The 16,973-nt window shown below is 43.1% G+C and overlaps 7 protein-coding genes across 7 annotated transcripts, besides 5 other annotated features; 2 read left to right on the top strand and 5 right to left on the bottom strand.

The window, feature by feature from the left end:
- Window positions 1-755: 755 nt before the first annotated feature.
- TSTA_101920 (centromeric histone H3 htr12, putative) lies at window positions 756-1,898 on the top strand (the record flags this gene model as incomplete). Its single annotated transcript, XM_002486149.1, has 5 exons — window positions 756-874; window positions 952-1,139; window positions 1,189-1,278; window positions 1,610-1,650; window positions 1,698-1,898. The coding sequence occupies 5 exons, from the start codon at window positions 756-758 to the stop codon at window positions 1,896-1,898; spliced, it is 639 nt and encodes a 212-aa protein (XP_002486194.1).
- Window positions 1,596-1,877: a mobile genetic element.
- Window positions 1,899-2,779: 881 nt separating the features above from the next.
- TSTA_101910 (transcription initiation factor tfiid, putative) lies at window positions 2,780-5,138 on the bottom strand (the record flags this gene model as incomplete). The annotated part of the gene is made up of 2 exons (XM_002486148.1): window positions 2,780-4,790; window positions 4,945-5,138. 2 exons carry the CDS (start codon window positions 5,136-5,138, stop codon window positions 2,840-2,842), a joined length of 2,145 nt encoding a protein of 714 aa, XP_002486193.1. The 3' UTR covers window positions 2,780-2,839.
- A 1,157-nt stretch (window positions 5,139-6,295) lies between these two features.
- Window positions 6,296-8,818, bottom strand: TSTA_101900 (FluG domain protein; the record flags this gene model as incomplete). The annotated part of the gene is made up of 8 exons (XM_002486147.1): window positions 6,296-6,858; window positions 6,893-7,254; window positions 7,286-7,653; window positions 7,700-8,058; window positions 8,089-8,317; window positions 8,592-8,711; window positions 8,734-8,740; window positions 8,773-8,818. The coding sequence occupies 8 exons, from the start codon at window positions 8,816-8,818 to the stop codon at window positions 6,316-6,318; spliced, it is 2,034 nt and encodes a 677-aa protein (XP_002486192.1). The 3' UTR covers window positions 6,296-6,315.
- Window positions 8,819-9,100: 282 nt separating this feature from the next.
- Window positions 9,101-9,125: a sequence feature (AT_rich).
- Window positions 9,126-9,175: 50 nt separating this feature from the next.
- On the bottom strand, window positions 9,176-10,908 carry TSTA_101890 (uncharacterized protein; the record flags this gene model as incomplete). The annotated part of the gene is made up of 2 exons (XM_002486146.1): window positions 9,176-9,800; window positions 10,637-10,908. The coding sequence occupies 2 exons, from the start codon at window positions 10,906-10,908 to the stop codon at window positions 9,176-9,178; spliced, it is 897 nt and encodes a 298-aa protein (XP_002486191.1).
- Window positions 9,994-10,947: a mobile genetic element.
- Window positions 10,948-12,523: 1,576 nt separating this feature from the next.
- Window positions 12,524-12,937: a mobile genetic element.
- A 72-nt stretch (window positions 12,938-13,009) lies between these two features.
- Window positions 13,010-13,993: a mobile genetic element.
- On the bottom strand, window positions 13,457-13,914 carry TSTA_101880 (uncharacterized protein; the record flags this gene model as incomplete). Its single annotated transcript, XM_002486145.1, has 1 exon — window positions 13,457-13,914. A coding segment is annotated over one exon (458 nt), but the record flags the coding sequence as incomplete, so codon positions are not given.
- Window positions 13,994-14,796: 803 nt separating the features above from the next.
- Window positions 14,797-15,459, bottom strand: TSTA_101870 (uncharacterized protein; the record flags this gene model as incomplete). The annotated part of the gene is made up of 3 exons (XM_002486144.1): window positions 14,797-14,973; window positions 15,053-15,162; window positions 15,186-15,459. 3 exons carry the CDS (start codon window positions 15,457-15,459, stop codon window positions 14,797-14,799), a joined length of 561 nt encoding a protein of 186 aa, XP_002486189.1.
- A 576-nt stretch (window positions 15,460-16,035) lies between these two features.
- On the top strand, window positions 16,036-16,631 carry TSTA_101860 (uncharacterized protein; the record flags this gene model as incomplete). Its single annotated transcript, XM_002486143.1, has 2 exons — window positions 16,036-16,073; window positions 16,172-16,631. The coding sequence occupies 2 exons, from the start codon at window positions 16,036-16,038 to the stop codon at window positions 16,629-16,631; spliced, it is 498 nt and encodes a 165-aa protein (XP_002486188.1).
- Window positions 16,632-16,973: the final 342 nt, after the last annotated feature.

The raw sequence follows: 16,973 nt of genomic DNA, 5'->3' as shown, positions 1-16,973 counted from the left end.
GTATGTTATCTGAGAGTTCGGTCTCTGCCTTTCTCTTTTGACCAGCTGTAGCTCCTGGAGCAGGGCCTTGTAGGCGTGGTATCACTTCAAATTATTGCCTCATTAGTATCAGTAATTCAAAAGATAGAGGGCTTCTAGCTCCTTACCATTAGAAGAGTCCATTGTTAATCTTGAGCTATTAAGAAGGAAAAGATTAATCGTAAGAGATATTTTCTAGGAAGAGAAATCAAGTCAGTGGGTCAAAGATCAATATAGAAACTAAATTAGGAAATATAAACAAACCTAGATAGGTGTTACCTTCATATAAATCTTATACTAAATTGATCTTACTATCTTTTTGTTTGTACCAGCCTCTTTTTAGAATCTCAACTCGCGTAAGCTCACTTCCTCACTCTTTCCAATCAACAATCTCTCATTTCAATCCTACCTCACTTCAACCTTCAGCTTCGCCATAACCTCAACTTAATACGCTCATCTTAATCTCACTTTAGCCTCAAATCTCTTATCCTATATTACCCTCACCTCTTTGTTCTTGCCTCTCACTTAAGGTAAGTGACTAACTGAAGCTAAGAACTCTTATATCAATATTTAAGACATAACTAATCGCTATAATAGATTGCTTCATAACTCATCTCTCACCAACACTCAATTTGAACCCTTGATTATAGCAAGTCAAAGTAAGTAAGTTGTTTACTAAACCTCTATTTCACTATTGAAGACCTTACTGATCACTACAATAGATCGCTTCAATAAAAATGGCTAGAACGAAAGTGTCAGCTAGAAAAATCGCCAAGAAAGAAGCAACAAAGACTCTACCTGGAGGAAGCAAACATCCTATGAGACGTGTTCCTATTCAGGGTACTACCAGACGAAGGTGTCCTCACTATAAATGGGGCAGTAAATTTATGATTGCTTCATTTGACTGCTTCATTTGACTAATATCATTTTTAGCAACAGCTCTACGCGAAATCCGACGATACCAAAAATCTACCGATCTCATAATACCAAATCGCCATTTCAAAGACTTGTGCAAGAAATCGCACAAGATATTTCTTTGACTGCAGATCTGAGATGGCAGTCATCGGCGATCTTAGCTCTTCAAGAAGCTGCTGAGGCATTTCTTGTCAAGGAGTTTGAAAGTAAGTCATTTTGTCTTAACGTTGAGTATCGGAACTAATTATATATCAGTGACAAACCTCTGCGCAGTACATGCCCATCGAGTTACTATTCAAGCTAAAGACATGGAGCTAGTGGACAGACTCCGAAGAATCATGACTGGTTCGGGATATAGATTTGAGAACAGGAAAGCTTGATTGCTTCATTTGATTGCTTCATTCCAAGATGCTTTTGTTTTTAGTTTAGATACCCAGATACGGAAATACCCAAATCAAATTTAAGGTTGCGTGGAAATTAAATATCGCTATTTGGTCATATATAATTATTCTTCTGTATCTCGTATTAGGCACGTATGCGTTTTGATGATTTGGTATTTTTTAATTAAGTGGAATATTCGGGATTTAGTCCGCCGTAGGGTATTGACAATGTTCAATATTGATTGAATCCATATTGACTAATTAAAAACAACACTGGTTTGGAAGCGAGTCTTCAGGTCTATTGGATTCAAGCCTGATAGAGAACTCTCAATCCAATGTGATAATAAACAAACTATTTCACTGCTGACTAGCGAAGAACCATAGTTTCATATGAACCTCAAGCACGTTAATATTTACCATCATTGGCTCCGACAAGAAGTCTCCAAGAAGCGACTGCATATTAAATGGGTTGATACAAAGCGAATGGTGGCAGACAGCCTTACTAAGGTCCTACATGGACAGCAGTTCCTGGATTGGAGAAAACATCAGGGATTGGTGGATATAGCAGACCTAGTGCAGGAATAAAAGCTTCAAGCTTCCATTCCTGGGGGGGTGTATCGAGGATTAGGTAAGCTAAACCTAATCAAGGAAAGCCTACAACATTGATACAAGGAAAATTCGAGAATTGAAGTCACAAGATTGAATCTACAAATCAACTTTATAGCTCTGTGTCGAGAATCTTCTATTGAGATTGTCTGGATATCTTCTATATGGGATTCTCAAGCATAAATAGTGTCCAACAATCCCATCAAAATGTAGATAGAGGAGAATGCGCAGAATTAGGTCAATATCAATATTTCCCACTATAAAGACATCTTTGAGTATTGAGCTTAACTGACTTTGTGCTAGTGCAAAGCAAGTTCCGATAGTGATTATTGGAACTTTTCCGTACTAGTTCTAACTAGGTTAGGCCAACCAAAGAAGTTTCTTAGAGTAGGGATTTTTCTGATATTCGTGCACACTATCTAAAACTTCACACTATCTGACAATCTTGATCCTTTTTATACTCACATTCTCAATGAAAATGACATCACTAAATACCACAATCTGTGCTCAATCGAACTTTCTAGATGTAGGTTGTGAAGCTGATTTGTAATATCAATCTTGTCACAATCTTGTGTTGATATGCGAAGTCGGTATAGAATCTGATTCTCGAAATTTCCTGTTGATCAATATTCATACGATTCTCTAAATCCTATTCCCAAAAAGGAATAGCGTAGTTTAGTTCCAACAGTGATTCCGAGGCTAATTATAGTCTCAACCCCTGAGTTGTATGTAACTAGGAAGACAAGTAATACACAGAGATTCAACGCATCGAATCAACTCCTTATCAATACTAACAAGCAACTGATCATTAATCACTATTACTGAATGATAGTATTCCTCTGAGTCTATACGATCCATTCACCGAATTCTTTACATTCATCACGTGTCACGTGTACACACAAGCTATGACATCTTGATCTTCAATTGTAGCTCAATCGCCAAATCTTGACAGCAACATAATTTGAAACACCTGGAGGGCGTTCGATGACCGTCACAGCCAGCAGCTGACCGTCCTGTGAAAAGGCAATACCTCTTGAACCCAAAAAGCTTAAATACCCCGTGATTTCTGCCCGCCTGGAGCTGGAGGCAATGTCCCAGATCCAGGCTTTCTCTGCTTTAGCAGAAGCATACGCCAGAAGTCTCCCATTAGGTGCGATTGCAAGGGCATTAATCGGGTGCGCCGAATCAGCAATGATGGAATGCATGCGGTTGTTAGTCCAATCCCACAGCCGTACCGTGTGATCATTGGACGCGGACACAACAAGTTTGCCGTCCGGCGTGAACTGCACGTCGGTGACAAAAGATGAATGGCCTGTGATCTCCTTCTGGAGTGTGCAAGTAGCTGTGTCCCAAATGGCGAGCGGGGCCCGGGGGGGTTTACACCCTGCTGCGACGAGACTGCTATCTGGCGAGAAGGCAGCTGGCCAGTGCCCACCTTCCATGGTTCCTAGCTGACGGCCCGTTGGAATATACCAAAGCTGATCTTGCCCGACGAGTAGCTTGCCATCGGGCGAGACTGCTACATTATAGGAGTTCTTTAGAAACCCCGTGGATACTCCGTACATGGGCATTGTGCTGGATCTGAGAAGCCACCGCGACACCATGCAGCGGCCGTCTACAAACCAAACAGACTTTCCGTCTGGTGCAGGCGCCAGCATGACAATCCTGTCAGGAATAGAAGCCGATTCCTGCGGAGTGCCAGTGATTATATCCCATCGTTGGAGGTATCCTCTGTCGGTTCCGGTAACCAGAGAGTTTGTGTCTGCTGGTAAGAAAGTGACATCGCTGAATCTGCCTGTGTTGTAGTTCTCCCTGTCTAGAGTCTGGTACAGCTCGTGGGCGAACGACGTAGTCGGTGTTTTTTGACCAATGTTGGGACCGACTGGTGCTGCATTTTTATCTGCCTTGTTTTTATCTCTCTCCTTCTCTCTCCTATCGCCTTCAGCATTATCAAGCTTAAGTAAATTGAGTAAATCTGCCATACGCTTATTCTCTTGGGCCAGATCGGAGAGTGTCTTCTGTAAATTTGCACGATCCTGTGAGGCAAGCTCGATCTCTTCCTGTAGTTTTTTTTTTTCCTCCTGGAGAAGCTCCTGCATCAGCTTCGCCTCTTGATCCGCTTTCTCTCTGGCCTGGCGCAGGTCCTCGTTCAGTTGGGCCAGTTCTTGATCCCATTTTTTAGACAGCTTATTGACATAGTCCAGGATCACCTTGCCTGCGGAGGTCTCTCCCAGGGGCAACTGCTGATCGACCGTCTCTTCCTGGATCTGCAGTATAACCCCGTTATTCTTCATAATCTGCTCCACGATGTGCAGATATTCCTTCCTATCGGTGTGATCCTCGATCCGTCCCACGGAAGCCCCAAAGGAAATCATCTCATTCCAGAATTTAGCCTTGAACATTTGTTCGGTCTTTACTCCTTCGTTTTTAGACGCCAGCCGGTCCCACATCGTCGTCACCAGGGCCACGTTTCGCAGCCGGCCGTCCTTCCCTGCAAGTTCCAGCATCATCCGAAGGTTCTTCAGGGCGCTTCCTCGCATCCGGTTCTCCAGGATGCTGTGCAGATACACCACCCCGTTCACCTTACGGCGCTGCAGTCGTTGCTCTGCCAGTGCGTTTGTGATCTCCTCTAGGACCTCTGTATCGCGGAGGTACGTGTCGTCGAAACCCGGAGTATCCAAAAACCAGACCTCTTTTCCGCCCATCGTGGTCTTGTAGATCATGACTTTGGAGGTTTCGGATTCGATCCCGTGGCCGACACCAGTGGAGAGGCCGGTCACCTTTTCGATGAAGGTGCTTTTCCCTGTACCAGTGACTCCCATCACCGCTATAATGATGGGAGCTTCGTGGTCGGCTGAGGTTGAATTTGTCCTAGTTATATTAGAATGATCAAGTAACACGAGGAGATAGCCTACATGATTTCGCAAAGACACTGAGTGATGGCAGAACAAGGCAGGGACGGTTATTGTGAGAGGACCACAGTTTCAGGAGTAAGCTGTTATATACAGCCACTAAGCGGGGTAACCTCCTTCGTAAACCTGTGACTTCAATGAGTAGGGCGAATAGGAAGGTTGCATGCCATCCATGCTCGTTTCCGGCCAGTAGCATTCTGCTTATGCCTTCGTGAAAGCGACCGGTGCAACGCTGGCCGGGGAATTGATACCTTCCAAGAATGGTGTATTGATACTCTGGGTAGAAGGGAGCAAAGCTGAAGGACATTGCTGGGACTCTGGCCTGGCAATCGAAAAGATGTATACAAAAGTCATCAATCTCAAGTTCGTCGACGTCGCCAGGAATTGTTAATGCAAGGGTAGCAAGATGGTTTAAATTTACTTGCTTTCAGGCCCTTCTTTAATAAAGATAATAGAAAATTAAAACTGAATGGAATTCAATGAGTTTCTCGATGACTTAAAAGGGATTCCCACACCCATAAACCAACCGATATATCGGGCTGTTGACGGTGGCAGCCAATAACATATGCATGAGCAGCTGGGCTTCTTTTTCGGATAAAGGCATTGATTTTCGCCCATCTGATGTCTCAAAATATACTTTTCCATCGCGTACATAGCAGGCGAATGTCTCATGGATACTTCTTTGGGCCCAAATTTTGCACAACCCTGAGGCAGCATCAGCACGCAAATTGAAGAAATGAGAAACGAAATCATCATGTTTCCACAATAGAGCTTCTATTTTGGACACCACTGTCCGGTCTCTGTCGTCTAATCGGCACATGACTGCCTGCAGGATCTCGGGCGGCCAGGGAGATTGTTGCCTGCCTCGCAAGCAGTTATCATTGTCCAATCGGCACGTAATTGCATGCAGGATGTTGGAACCGTGGGCACTTCGGACTCCCCTGGGCCAATTCCGGTCCATACTGTGCCGCACTTCGGCGTCTAAACACCATCTGGTGTCTAAACACTTTAGTGTCCGGACTCTCCTGGTGTCTGGACGCTTTAACGTCTGGACACCTCGGCGTCCGAACATCTTTCTAGACGTTTAGTCTCCGGACTTTCGCTGATGCGACTCCGTAGGGTTGCCAGCAGATAAGCCTTCGGAAAGCGCGGAAAGCCGATATGCATAGGTAAGGTATCATGCACGATAGCAATTTAGGTCAAGGCCTGTTGGAGTCAGTCAATTCCGTCCTTCGCATTTCGTCCATCTAATCATCAGTCGCTCATGGGTTGTGGGGATGTATGACTGTTTAGGGTCTAGCGTGTATATGAAGTAGGGTTAAAATGTTCATTCCCAGAAGTTCTGCCTCTCTGTTTAATACAACTCTGAACATATATTGCAAATCCAACGGCTGATCAAGCTAGAAGTGCCTACGTCAAACACAAGACCATTCCCCAGCACTCTGCGCTTCGACACTACATACATGTTTCGTCATGATGGAATCCTATAGAGTAATCTTGTGTACCGTATGCAAATGAAGTTTATACTTGGAAAGGGTGTAGAAGAGCTCCTCGCAACCAGGATAGTCACACAGACGCCCCTTTGGAAATTTTTGTTTCAGATTATGCGTTTCGAAGTGCCTCTGCAACGTATCTTTACGGGCGTAGGTGTATCGTCTTGCGCGAGGATGCAGGCCAGGACGACCTAGGCATACCGGGCACTCAAGCCCACTTTTGCTCTCAAGTGGGAGGGTATCCGATATTTCCGGGCAGCTTGCCATTTCGGGTGAAGGTTCACGGAAATTGATCTGTTTCTGCAGTTCTTTGGGTACCTCCAAGTCATAGAGAGCCAGCCGCATCTCAAGAGATCGGATACGATCCTCAAGCAGCTCAGTGTCACTGATCTTATCCACGTCCCGATTCTTGAACTCAAGGTCAGCGAGAGCTTTTCTCGTCGGGCTCGAAGGTAAGCGGTTTCCCCTGGTAGTTTCCCTCGACGATGCGGTTTCCGACATGCTTGAAGAAATTTCCATACTGCTCATCTTTGGCTATTTTATGTAGCTTCTTCCTTTCTGCTCTTACCCGTTTCTGTGCTCTTTCAAATTCAGAGTATAGAGCAGTCCCTCGAGCCCTGTGCAGCCGTTGATATTGTGCAATCAAATGGCGGCGGAGTTGATCACGCTTGCGCTTTAGATCACTGAGCTCAGTGAGTTGCTCGATTTCTTCTTTCTTCTCATCGCTCAAACGTTGCGGCACAGACGCATCTCGGGTCAAACTTGAGTTTGTTGCCAGCTTAATCAAAGCATCTCTATTAGGGGTACCCATGAAGGCGGATTGGGTATCGTCCTGGACCTGAACATAGTATGCGAACGTGTGACTCCGGCTATGACCCATGATAATATTTCTGGTGTGCTCATCTAGGTGCCCTTCACAGACATTAATACCTGTATGATTTTTCTTCCTTGAAAGACCTACTAAGTTTCGCAGCAGCCCCTTTGCGATACTTATATAAAGAACCGAGTTCCTTGGACCCGTCTGACCTGCTCGTCGCAATTTCGTCTTCCTGGGCCTTTTTGTACGTTAAGGCGCGTGTGGGATGAGTGATCCACCTTCCTTCCGGAACTTTCACTGCGCGGCGGAATACTGGAATCTCTTGGACTTCCTCCTTAAAATGAATAGGAGTGCTGAGTCGGTCGTTCGGTACATCGGTGTAGCGCCAGATATCCCTCGGCTTTTGAATATATTCACTAGCAAATGCACCATCGCGAATGGCAAATTCTAATATGTCTTGAATGACACATAGACCTAAGTTGTCATTCCTTTCAGTATAAGTGAAAACTGGGCTTGTTAGGGTTAGCAAAGTACATGAGAAGAGGGTAGGACACTTACGCCACACCTTTGTTTCTTTTGCCTTTGTTAAGCCGGTGCCGAACCCTCATAAGCAGAGTCTGACATGCTGGATTTTCTGGGTGCTTCACCATGTAAAGCTCGATATCCTTCCATTTTAAAAAGTCGTTACTCCTCATGTAACCGGGAGACTCAACTAATGTTCCGGGCCGTGCGGATGTCGACGACATCATCTTCCTGAGGCAACTGTGCTGATGTCGACACCGAACAGTCGCGAAATGCACCTTTGTGTGTGCCATGATATGATACGTTTTGTACAGGAGATCGTCAATATTAATAGGCGGCTGCGTCTTTGCCCCCATATCAAGTTCGTACTCATCAGTAAGCGTTGTGCATACCAGCTAAGTAAGTTAGCTTCTAGATTTGATGACTGATGGGTAGTAACATGCCCTTGTCATCCTGCGTCTGAGGTCGTAAGGGAAGAGACTGTCCATCTCTTCGCACCAGAAGATCCTGAAGTATCGGGCGAAGACCAAGTATCCAGACTGATACTTCACATTATGGGTATTGAGATACCAGCGCAAGAAGCCTTCAATTAGCCTGAGCGTGACATTCTTGATCCAGTATTCGTAGTTTGGCGGCTTCAAATTAGACGAAAATCTGGAATGAACATTGAATCAGCAAAGGCCACCTCAGAAAGAGGAAGGACAATACTTTTGAAAATTTCGCTTCACATGGAGGATGTGATTCTTTGTGGTATCCTTGAAATCACCTTTTGTTTTACTATCAGGCTGCTGTAACAACGTTACGAGGGATATGTATAAATACGTTCGAGAGGGATCACTGAAGGCAAGCACACAAGGTAGGGTATGGAATGTCAATGTACTGAAACCTATCTCTCCTGCTTCCGCAGCATGCATTCTATATAAGAGACATTGATGTTGCTTCGTGGCAAACATCATTGTCCACAGCCAGCTGAAAGTTATCCATAGCCAGCTGAACATTTGACCATGACCAGCTGAAGTATCCACACTTTTGCCACTCTCCGTTGAGTCTGTCCTCGTATCAAACCAAACCTAATCCCTAAGAGATTGGACAAGCATGTTGATTGTTACAGCTGCTGAATTCGATATCCTCGGACATCTTCTTGGCTTGAGACATGTTGATGAAATAGCACACTTGAAAACGTTCCAGGAGATAGAATACAGGAGAACTTTCACTATTGTACGTCTTTCTATAAACAAAGTGATATCAAATCGTAGATCTACGAGCCTACATCCCGGCTTTATATGTTTGTCTACTCATCTGGTTATGCGCCGAGTTGATGATGATGATGATGATTTATTACGCCCGGAGGGACTAACCCTATACCGTCCTTCACCGCCTGATACCCGTTACTACCTGATGCCCGATTTTGGAAATATTTTGAAAATTTACAACACCATATAATAATAAAATATAATATTTTGTAGTGTATTAGTAAATAAGATACAGGAAATCTAACAGTGTCAATTTTATCTAGCGATAGCGTACAGGAAGCCGAATCTGCCGCCCCCTACGATTTGTAGCAATAACCTCCTCAATAACCTCTTCTTTGGCCTCATTACTGATTTTCGGCTTGGATTGCTTCGAATTTGGGTTCCTTTGATTTGTACAGGGCTTGGGAGTAGTGAGGACATCTTTTTGAAGCTGTAAATCAGCTAACTTAGCTAATTTTTGCTCCTCCTTTTGACGTTCCTTTTCCGCAGCCTCTTGTTGGCGCTGTTCTCGCTTTGTTTGCCGGATTTGAGCCTTTTCAATCCTTTCCAACTTTTGGGCTTCCCTTGCAAGCTTTTGTTGAAGCTTTTTATCATCTTTACGGGCTTGTTCTTGTGCGGTATTCTTGTCTTTTTGAAGTTGTAGATCTCGAGCTTGTTGAACCTTGGAAGGGCTAAAAAAGATAGCACCACCTTCTTTTTCCGAATGTAAATCCAATAATAATGGCTTTTTCTTGTTCTGGCGCTTTTTGAGATTGACAACAGTCCTTTGTAAGCCTTCAACTTGTGCTTTAAGCAAGGCGTTCTCAGCTTGAATACGATGCACCTCATTGCTCAACTTTTTTGACTTTTTATCATAAACATCGTTAACAGCTTCCTTCACAATCCTTGAAAGACGTCTCCAATCCTCTGGTTGGATAATTGAAGCTGTAGATCTACTTGATGAGGGCCGGGATTGAGGACTTTTGGTAAAACGCTGTATAACGTACTCAGGATTGAAAGGATATAACCCTGTATTTTTAAAGGCGGATTTGACATTGTTGAATGTGAAAGATGATATCCAAGCTGCCCAGAAAAGCCGAAAAAGTCACGTTTAGTAAGTCGTGTTAATCCTTGATAGTTATTCAAAAATTGCTTCAATTCTTCCAAATAAGCCTTGGAAATAGGTGAAAATAAAGCGACGTCAAGAGGCTGTAAAGTATGGGTTGCATGAGCTGGAAATATTGCCAATAATATCCTATTCCTGTCACAGTATTCAATAAATCGCATGTTGACGTGAGAGCCATGGCCATCAAGGATTAAGAGGCCCCACCCCCTGCTTGCTTGAGATTTTGTTTCTTTATTAAAAATATCAACTAGTCATTGATATCCAATCTCGTTATTGGTCCATCCTGACTCTGAAACTGCAAAAAAGCATCTTTGTTCTTTAGGATTGAAGTCTTGAAGCAATGAATCCTGGATATTGCCTGATTTTGCCATATAGATTAAACTAGGCGATATAGCTTTTCCATTGGCACAAATGCAAGCAATTGTAGTTATCCATTCTCGATTTCCATCCTGAAGAAACTGTTTGTGGCCTCCTTTCTTATATTTGCGCCGAGAAAAGATTCTCTTCTCTTTTGTCATTATCCCAAGCATAAAGCCTTTTTCATCCATGTTATAGATTTGTTCTGGAGCAAGATTATATTGCTCAATTTTCCGACCAAGAAGCTCAAAATATAACGCGTATTTCCATGCTTTATCTGCATTTTTCCTGTCCATGTCGAGGCCCATGGAATAGCGAGAAATAACCTGGTCCGAATGAGACCTTAACCAGCGAATAGCCCAGTTCTTTCCAGGCTTTCTACCACATATATCTCTTGCAAAATTTGCCAGCATCGAATTCGTAAGTGGTAGGCCTTTTTCGGTAAGATGGTTTATCCATCTTATAAGTGCTTGAGATTGACCTTCGTTCAATAGTCGTTGATTGTTGTATTGTGCTTCTTTTGGGCCCATAACCTTGCGAAAAGGTTTTCTAAGATTTGAGGGATCAACACGAATGTTCTTGCAATCAAAGCAACATTACGCTTTTCTCTTGGCTTTAAGGAATGTAAAGCTTCAAGTGCAAGCTCGTATTTATCCATATTGGTTGATTTATCGCGCTTTGAGATAGACGCGATTTTTCGTGTTTTGAAGCAAAATCGGGCATCAGGTGATAACGGGTATCAGGCGGTGAAGGACGGTAAGGCACTAGTGCTCTAAATATATACAATTCATGTGTTTCCGACCTCTCCTCCTACAAGCCCCTGCTTTTCCTGCTTCAACATATTTATCTTGGTATCTGGAGTTAAGGCCTCCTTGGCCTGTGGTTCCTAACATCTTCTGTGCTAAAAAGAATTGATAGACTGGCTTAAAGGCTGTCTTCTTCAAGTGTGTAGTGTCCTATCCTTGGTGGCTGCAGCGGTATCTATTGTATGTGAGGATGGGAGTAATTAGTTAGTGCTGGCTTTGCTGTGATTGACTTGGTTCCTATTCCTACTCTGTGTTAAGTCTTCCTATTAATATTGTATATCTAATTGTCGTTTGTACCACTTTAATATCTAGTTGCCATCGCTTAGGATCAGATCATGCCTTTCCTCCAAGGTAGAAAGATAGACTCCCTCTTCTTATTTCTGTACACTGTAGCATACCTTCTCTTATTCCTACCCACTTTGTGCAGCGAAATAGAAAGTGCTCTATAGTCTCGCTTGCCTGGCCACAGGCGCAGAGGTCTGACTCTACGGCTCCTATCTTATTCAGGTAGCTGTTAAGCCTAGTCATTCCTGTCCGGAGTTACGCCAGAACCACAGCTTCTTTCTGCTTTAGCCCATCGTATAGGCTATTGGTGTGCTTTCCTAGCAACGCTGAGTCAATAGTCTTTAAGTATTTACCTACTCCATCTGGAAGGGCTCTCTTATGCCGTTGTTTAGCAATAGCAAGTCTCACTGCGGTAGGTTTAGCCTGGTACGATTGCTTTTCTAGTTCATATTCTTCTCTCGTTAATCTTTGAGCGGCTATTTTTGCCTTCAATCTTAATGTAGAATCAGTATATACTAGGACCCAAAGTAGGCTGATCACATTTTCCCTTCCCCGAAGAAGCTAGACCATTATATCTGTTGAATCACTCTTTGGCTAGACTATTGACACAGTTGTTCAATAGCATCTAATGCTGATCGATTGCTACTGAGGATGATCACTTACCTATTGAAGACCCATGGCAGAATATATTTTAATCCTATAGCTATTGCTTCTAACTCAGCTATGTATGGATTCTGTTCTGTTCAACTTAATAGTGTTATAGTGTAGCTAGTCAGTACATCATCTACATTACCTAGATATCCTTAATGCTTCCTCCCATGCCTACTATGTTACTCTTAGTGGATAAGCTAGTAGCAATAAGAATCCCTTCTGCACTGTTGGTAATTTCAATAGCTTTCTCTCTATCCCATTCACCTCTCATATGCAGTCAATCTGTCCAAGATAACACCGTATATGTGTTGATGGTTTCTATACCTTCTATTGCATCTCTTCCTAGTGTTTACGCTATACTCTATGGTGGAGAGAAAAATCTCCAAGTTAATGTGACCCTTAGCTTCCTTAGGGGATTTGTTCTAGGGAGTGCATAGATATTAGTTCACAGTTTTGTTACTTTCTCTATGTGTCGCTCTCTAAATGAGCGAATGTTTGCTTCAGCTTCTACAACTGCCGTCGTAACTGTCTGAAAGGCTCCTATAACTACTATACCCCCTATCTTCTGCACTCTATTTAGATACTGTGTTCCATATGTCTTGCAGGCATGTATCCACACACTGGAGATATAGTCTATTGTAGATGCCACTATTGCTATAAATAGTTGCCTTGCAATCTGTGGGGAGAGTGCCTTCAGCCTTCTTAGTACCATGGCGGCCTTTAGCCCTCTTGTTGCTGCTTGAGCAATATATTGTTTATAGTGTAGTTGAGAGTCCATAACTACCCTAAGAATCTTAGCATACTCTTTTGGTTTAACTAACTCTTCTTTGACCATGAATGTGGCTCTACTCAACTAATCTAATTTTTAAGTAGACCTATCTAATCACATTAATGGTGGTATTTTATTGCTAAATGAGCTCCTACTAGGCTTTAGATACTTAGTTACCTGCCATATATTAGCATTATTAGCAAGGAAGTCTTCCCAGTGTGCCTTCTTCTATTTCTGGATTGCATCATGGTATTCTTTTGCTGTATTTTTAGCCTATTGTTTAAGCTCTAGATTTGCGTTTCCTTTTCTGTGTTGAGATCTAGCCTGATTTCTCCAGTAGTTATATATATGGTAAAGTTGTGTTAGATCTATTATCTACCATCGCTTAGTATATAGTGAGGGCTTTGCTTTTGGTGTTAGCTCCAGGACTGCTTTCGTAACCACTGTTATGAGATGGTCTGTCTGCTCTTGTACAGAGCCGCCTAGAGGAACCGCCTATAGATTGCTGGCGACTCTGAATCTGATCTTAACCTAAGGCGCATTTTTCAAGAGTAGCCTCTCATTGACTGGTCGATCTAGAACTGATATATCAAACTCCGTCTCAATTACTTGATAATCTGATCCATGATTTATATAGTGTATACTACACTGTATCATCTCTTCTGCTAGCTCTATTAATGCTAGAACTAAGTCGATTATTATCTCTCTATCCCCTAATTGCCATATTTTTGTGCCTCTAGGTAGGAGGCTGTGTAGAGAGTTTTCGCTCATATAGTTAATCAGATTATCGGCCTCTCTCTGTCTTGCAGAAGATATCTCATCTCCTCCCCAGAGTTGGTTATGCCTATTGAAGTCTCCTATTATCAACACATCTATCCATATTCCTCCCCTACCCTGGATATCCGCTACTAGGCTGCGTAGCAATCTAATAGCGGATGTCAATACTTCCTCACTGTTTCCCTCTACATAGACTAACACTACTAGCACTGTCTGGTCTGGGAGTTGTAGTATCATAGCTATTAGATCTGGAGATGCTACTAGAATCTGTTCAGCTTTGATATCACTCCAAACCCAAAGCATACTCCTAATCAGCTATCTTCCATCATGTCTCTCTATAGGTATCATCTTTGTCCAGTAGCAGTATTCCATCAGGCTTGTCACCATAGTATTTTTAATTACCTATGTGTATAGTTTAGATACTACCACTACTCTATAGTCTCTAATTTAATTATCATTTATTAGGCTTTATTGTACTGTGTCTTTTTACCAACATTCAGTTATAGGATATAAAGTGATTTATGCATCAGACTATAAGAGGCGAACTCGACAGTTTCTACTAAATGACTTATGAGGTCCTCCACAAGGAATGCATTTTAGGACTAGGGCCTAGCAAGTACTGTGATAGTGTCCCTCCTTTATACATTTACCACATATCTGAGTTTTTTTGCATGAAAAAGCCTTATATCCTATCTCTTAGTAGTTATAGCATTGGAATAGTCCTATATGTGGTTCAAAGGCTCGAGTGTATGCAGATTCTCCTGCTATATCGAAGTAGTTGTCTCCTAGCAGGCGTTTGGCATCTATCTCTTTGGTAATATATACCACTATAAATCTATATGCTTTATTAGAGTCCCTCTTATTAAGCCAGGTGATCTTGGTAATGTCGATGTTATTCTCTTTTCCTAGGACTTTAGCTGTTCCTGGTAGGATATTACCATCTATATTCAGGATTGCTGTCTGGTTAGCATTATTGATTTTAACTGGGTAGAGCTAGTCTCGTAACACCCTCCATCCTGGTATATTTAATTTTAGGCAGCCTCTTTGACACGTAGGATCTCATTCTCTCATCTACAAATAATTTTAACTCGGTCAGCATTCTTTAGATCCTTAATTACTACTGCACAGCGCTAGGTCTCCATTCCTTCATTTCCCTGTATCTCCTTTTTGATCATTTGTCTAACATTAGCTATCTGCGCCTTGGCTTTGTCTTCTTCTCTAACATGAGACGTGTCAATTGTACAGAATAGTATATTAGCTATTGTAGGAGGCACTGGAGGGCCGAGAGGGCCTAGGCGTATACCCTGCTGGTGAACAGATTAACTATTGATTATGTCTGCGAATGATGGCTATAATTTAGTCTGCATAAGAGCTGTGTTAACTGACGCTTTCGCGATGGTATCTAGCTGCTCCCGGAGTTGCTTGCAGTCTTCTGCAGCTTAGCTTTAGATTACTTCTATTTAGGCCTGTAGTCTCTTGATCATGTCGTTTTGTTCCTAGATAGTTTTTTCCTATTTACTAAGCGTTTCTTTCAAAATTTTGACCTCCCGATAGATGCCCTCCAAGTACTGACACATCTTTCTAAGTATCATTTGGTTTTCGTCCTGAGCGCACTGTCTCTCCTCAATCTGATTAGCAGCCTTCCTCACTGCAGTTGGCTTCACTTTTGACGTTGTCCTCCTAGTTGCAGTGGTGGCATCGGTGCTGTCAGCACCTTCCAGAGCTTCTCGAGCTCTCGTTGACGGCACTACGACGCGTCCTACGCGCGTCGTTACGGCCGGATCTTCCTCCATCGCGCCTCTGGCCCTCTTCGTCTTTAACCCAGCTACCCAGGGATCTCTCCTTTGATCACGCAGATCGTATTTCGATAATCAGAAAGATCAGTTCTATTTGCCGATTCTCTCGTTGCTTTTTCTGCGCCGAGTATATGAAAGCGCCCAATAGCTTTAACCCGCAGAATTGGCCCTAGAACAAACTGGGTATAGCCTGCCTGAAATATTTAAAGCACCAACACGCAGCGAGGAAAGGCCACGCTTTTGAATCCAAAAACCACGCACAACCATGGTCTTTCCGCCGTCACCGACACTTACTCCGTAGTAACTATAAGTTACATAGTAGATCAAGGACTGCTGACCAATGGATGATAATCTCCGGTAACTAAACCAACGAAATGCCGATACTTCCCACGGTCTATTATTTTCACGTGGTTACATGCAAGGTCAAGGTAGCTCGCACTCTGTTATGCGCCATACGTATAATAAGCCTACTGTTTCATTGGTCTTATTTCGGATAAATCATCCTAGACGATCTTGAACATCACACTTTCTCGCCTTATTGTGCATGAATTCTCCACAGGGAGCTCGTCTATAATGGAGGATAAAATATTGAGTCGCTCTTGCAACTATATGTGCATAAACCCCTATCGAAACTGTTATTTAAAGTTTGGTTGCTGATTGCTAACATGACACGAGAAAAGTCTTCCTGAACAACACCCGCCACATACAGAGAATGGACGAACATACCACGGATATCGCAGTGCGATGAGCAAGAACAGGATCGCCTTGATTTGCTACACAAAGCCATCACTGAAGCCAGGATAGGCGATGGGTTGCTATACGCTCCTCACCATTCCAATGCACGCGTGCTCGATCTTGGCTGCGGCACTAGAGTATGGGCTGTCGATGTCGCTAACAAATATCCCGAGGCTTTCGTGATCGGAGTGGATCTTACAAAGATCCAACCACCCAACCGCCCCCGAAATTGTGACTTCTATGCGCCCCATGACTTTGAGGATCAATGGACTCTAGGTGAAGATCAATGGGATGTGATCTATATGCAAATGGGTTGTGGCAGTGTCAGCAGTTGGTCCTCGTTATATCGCAGAGTATTCATGCGGTTCCAGTCTATACATCCTAAAACAGAAGATGACCCTTCATGGAAATTAAACGAAGCATATGTCTACTAAATTCGGGATACACTGTATCTGAGTCGCTATATACAAGGTTTGATTGCAAGAGGAGAAAAACTCAGATGCATCGTTTAGTGTGACGTGTCCTGCTTCTCTTGAAGAGGGTTAGGTGAAATTGAGCGTGTCAATTGTAATGAATGCGTGCTTGTTGTGTTTGTGCCGTTAAACGAGAAATAGGACCGCTCCGTCTATGTGAACTCGCAGAGTTTTGGAAGCATGATAGAGTGCCGATAAGTCGGACCTCGATCTTCGCTAAACCATAAGTACGGAGTATGCCTATATAAGAGAGGCTTCATACGTTTTCAAATACCCGCTGTAACACTTCAGCTGGAAGATCCA

Source organism: Talaromyces stipitatus, genomic scaffold, assembly GCF_000003125.1.
Source record: "Talaromyces stipitatus ATCC 10500 scf_1105507295511 genomic scaffold, whole genome shotgun sequence".
NCBI classification, from domain to species: Eukaryota; Fungi; Ascomycota; class Eurotiomycetes; order Eurotiales; family Trichocomaceae; genus Talaromyces; species Talaromyces stipitatus.
Note: the sequence above shows the minus strand (reverse complement) of the source record. Positions and strands in the feature narration are given on the sequence as shown.